The sequence below is a fragment of the Acanthisitta chloris genome, unplaced genomic scaffold (genome assembly GCF_000695815.1).
Source record: "Acanthisitta chloris isolate BGI_N310 unplaced genomic scaffold, ASM69581v1 scaffold18702, whole genome shotgun sequence".
Taxonomy (NCBI): Eukaryota; Metazoa; Chordata; class Aves; order Passeriformes; family Acanthisittidae; genus Acanthisitta; species Acanthisitta chloris.
Genome location: NW_008659025.1, coordinates 53,702 through 58,074, shown reverse-complemented (window position 1 = coordinate 58,074; position 4,373 = coordinate 53,702). Strand labels below are relative to the sequence as shown.

The following is a 4,373-nucleotide window of genomic DNA, read 5'->3' as shown; positions in this document are numbered from 1 at the left end:
AATCTGATGTGTTGGAACTTATTTCCATAGAAAATAAAACTATTAATTATTCAAATTTAAAAAAACTAGCTTAGTCTAAGACCTCAGCTACAGTGGCTGGGTGTAGGAAAAGTTGGCTAAATCATCCAAGAGCATGCTATCTTGAGAGGCAACCAGCCAGGGGCAGTGGGATGGCACACTGTTTAGCTGCTTTACCTGCTGCAAAGGCTACCTGTGTTATATGGGAACTTGATTATTTGGGTGTAAAATAGAAAGTGGATTTCTGTTTTTGCCCTCCGAGATTCTTATGACGCAGCATCCCCATCCCAGCAGACTCTGAGGGGCATTTAACTTATTGGGAATGGTGGCCAAATTCTCTCCCATCTAAATACAGCATCTGCAGCAGTGTGGAATGTGTGTTGTACAGCTGTGAATGTGCCAGACATTCAGCATGTCTCCTTTTTCACACAATAGCTTCTATTTATGGGTTTTCATCAAGTTGGGCTTATGCATTCAACATATCTTTGTGTGTGTTTTTCTTTTTTCTTTTTTTTTTTTTTTACTTTTTTTTTTTTTTTTTTTTTTTGCTTTTGTTTTTTAAGATTTGTAGAAACTCCGAGCCCTTTCTCCTGGAAGGAGAGTTACTACCGATCAGCCATGTCCCAGAGCTCGCAGCCCAGGGAATTCCTCAGCCCAGAGGTAATCCAGCATATCTGGGACTTCCTGGAACAGTAAGTAATTCTTATGTGGAACCTGTGGAAGAAGGTGTTTTTTGAACAGGACACCTCTATAGTTAGGCTGCTCAGGACATTGATGCTGGGGGGTTTGGAGTCTTATGTTGATGAGATATGGATGTGATGATTAGATGTGTCAGTCTATCATGGCTGACACCTCTTGAGTTCTCATGAAGTTCTGCATCCAGGCTGCAGGGACCAAATGCAGTGATTAGTAGTGACACTGACTCTCTTCCAGACCTCTGGTGACTTAGCTGTCTGCTTTCTAGCATGTCAACACCTAGGCCAGATGGTTGGCATTTTCCCCTAAGGAAATGGGTTCATTACTCTGTCCAGGTTTCATCTGTACTTCCTTTGCTGTTGCCAGGGAGGAAGAAGAGGCAAAGATAGTGAACTCTGTACTGTCAGGTCCATTGAAGGAAATAAAACTGACACTGTTGCCATTCCTGACTTGCCATGACTGATGCTGAGACAGTTACTGCTGTAAATCCTCCATGAGTTCTGTCTTTCAGCAATCTAATTCCTGTGCTCTTACCTTGTTTTTCTGGTCAGGCAAGTGAAATGTCCCTCCAGGCCCTGTCCTGTTCAGGGGCTGCTGTAGTTTAGCGGGTGAGGAGGTAGTTGTTCATTAGTAATTACCTTGTCATGAGACTGGTTTGTGGTTATGCCTAAATTGTGGGTGACACCCTAGCATAGGGGATGAGAGGGGAAGGTGGGGTGGTGGAATACAGAATTTGGCCAATTTTAACTTCATTACTGTGTTCTTTTCAGGCCAATATGCTCAGTTCAGCCAATCGACTTAAACTTCATCGATGGCCCATCTGAAAATGGCCCTACAAACAAAATAGAGATTAGCATGGACTGCGTCCGGGTGCAGGACACGGAGCTGAATGACCCCATGTGGGTGAGTAGTGATGAGAACTTCCTTTAACCTTTGGGGACAGAGGGGGAGTTTTTGCAGGAACTATTCCAGATGTGTTGCCCTGGGGCTGTCTTTCCACCTTGGCTGGCTCCTGGCCTGCTCCTCCTCTCCTGCTGCAGCAGTGACAGGAGGGAGGGATGAGACAGCTAAACAGGCAGGAGAGCTGAGCAGTCTCTTACCAGGCTGCACAACTGTCCCTGCACTCTCCCTGCTTAGAGGTAGTTTATGTGGCCTCAGGGTTAAAATAGTTGGGATTTTGGGCACAGTTGCAATTGTGCTGATCAAGGCCCAGAGGTTCTTCAGTGGTTTTTCTTCTCTTGAGGGTCATATATGAATGACAGCTTGGTTTCAGACCATGGTTGGGGTTTTTTTCCCCTCCTATTTCTCCAGACTAGAGAGTGCTTGTAATGAGTCTTGGCCATGGGTGTCTCACCAGTATGGCTCAAGACTGGAATGAGGGTGAGGCACTGGTGGTTGCTGGTTCATTGCCTTTAGCACAGAGAGATGGGCTCTTTCTTAGCAATAGCTCCACTGAACAAGCCAGGTGCTATTCTTGCAGGCTGGAGCAGGAGATATTTCAGGAGTTTGAGTTGTTTGTATCCTATTTCTATTCTTACTGAGTTTTGTATACTTTGGGGTAAAAATGTGTGATTTGAAATTTGTGTTGGTGTCTAAATTTTCTTGCTCCTGTGTTTCCATCCTGAGAAACTATTGTAAATTAATTCCTTGGCTAATCAGGCACAATTTTATTGTGCTTAACAATGGTGTGTTGACAGTCTGCATCCAGGTAGTGTTTATAACCTGGAGGCTCACATCTGCAAGGAAGGAGCTCATGGGTCATGCTGATTGCAGTCCCTGGTGACAGAAGGTTTGACCTGTTAGTGGCACTCTGGTGTGTCATCTGAGGAGACTGCAGTGTTGACCTCCTTCCATGAAGATTGCAAATGGTTAAAAGCCCAATTTGAGGTAGGGTATGTGCTCAGGTAATGTGGTGAAGTGCACAAGGAGAGGTGACTGACATCAAGTTTGGTTATCTTTTGATTCTGCAATTCTGCCTTTGGTGGGGCACAGAGGGGTGCAGTGCAAGCCTTCCATCAGCACCTAGATCTTGGCTTTTTCCACCACTATAGCACAACTCCAGTAAAATGTTGTCTCTTCAATAGACCAAAAGATTCTCTGTGTTTACTGGGGCTTCTGATTCTTAAAGTGGATAGTAATGTTCATTTGAACTATGTCCCCTTAAAAAATAGTCCCCAACAGCTTAAAGGTCATTATGAGAAACTTTGCTCCTTCCACATTCAAACCTAGAATTGCTGTATTGAGCACTAAGCAAAGCCTCCCTATCTCCAGTTCCTCTGAGCTGTCTGCTGAGCACTGCTGTAGCTGACAGGCTCACTGAAGGCCTGTTCAGAGTCTCCCTCTCCCATCTGTGGTGCAGTGAAACATTAAAGGAAAGTCCTTTCCCCTTGTCCTCTCTGCCCTGCTGAAGTGAGTGCTGGTGCTAGGGAAGGGGACAGGCAGCTTTCACTGTGCCATTACCCTTGCTTGTAGTGGGTTTGATCCCAGCCTTGCAGGAGGCTTTTCTGGAGAGGCCAAGCTGCAAGGTGACTTTAAGAAGTGTTTTTCACTGATGTGACAAGCTGAAGGGGGAGTGGGGAAATTCCATCCCATCCTCACCCTTACTGTAAGGCAGCAGCTCACAACACATTAATGTATGTACATTAATAAATGTTCCAGTTTGTCTTCAGTGGAAGACAGCACCTTCACTCAGTTGAATGCTGGACAAAAGCCCTCACAAAGCAAAATATGCATCGCAAACCTGTGCAAACAGCCTGTCTTTTAAAATGAGGAAAGCTCTTTTTACTCCCCTTACCACCACCACCACCACCTCCCTATAAATTTGCAAACATCCCTGACAGGTGACAACTCCCCTTCCAGAGGAGTCTGTGTTTGCTTTGCTGTTTCTGGGGCCGAAGCCGCTGCAGCTTGCGTTGGCAGAGAATGTGTAGCCTGGGGCAAGGTGTTTGCTTTAATCTGAAATACCTTACAACCCTCTTCCCCTCCAGCTTCTCTTTTCCTTTGAATAGCTTCGGGGCACGAGCTTCCCTTGCACCTGTCTCTCCTGTAACCTCAGCCATGTCACTTCTAGACACGAGGTGCTGCACGCAGCTGATTGCAGCGAAGGGTTGAAGAGGGCAGATAAACACAAAGGAATGCAGCAGAAACAGAGGGGCCCTGGGAGATGAGCACTAAGATCAAGGCAGAGTGCTTTATAGTATTACATTTGTCTTAGAAAAAGAGCAAGGCCGGCTTTTCTCCAAAATGTATCACCATGTGAGATTTAAATGGGTGCAAAGCAATTAAGACTGATTTATATGAAGTAATTGTCCTTGCATGGACTTTTAGGTAATCACAATCAGTCTTTAACAAATGCTCTGCATCTACTTGCAACTCATGGCTGAAAAATGAAAATTTCTGTCATAAAAGATGTCTGCTCTTGATCCTAAGAGTTGTGTTGGTGAGAGCTGTGATTTTTTCATTATTTTTTTTTATTATTTAACTTTTGTGGGGTACAGTTGCTTGTTCATATTATTTAACTTTTGTGGGGTACAGTTAAGCAACAGAGCTGGCAGTAGGGAAGGGGCTCCAGTGTTGGGAGCAGTGCCTGAAGAAACTGTCCTACCAGTGGGCTGGAAAATGAGCACGAGCTCTATACTGCTGAACATCCATCAGTTGTG

General features: G+C 45.0%; 1 protein-coding gene across 1 annotated transcript in view; it reads left to right on the top strand.

The window, feature by feature from the left end:
- Positions 1 to 581: 581 nt before the first annotated feature.
- The window catches only part of LOC103797053 (tumor protein 63-like), a gene marked incomplete at both ends in the record, with an annotated part of 57,462 nt that continues 53,670 nt past the window's right edge, over positions 582 to 4,373 (top strand). The window contains 2 exons of the mRNA XM_009069248.1: positions 582 to 710; positions 1,485 to 1,617. Of these exons, the coding sequence (XP_009067496.1) occupies positions 582 to 710; positions 1,485 to 1,617 (262 nt within the window). The remainder of the gene's footprint in view (positions 711 to 1,484; positions 1,618 to 4,373) is intronic.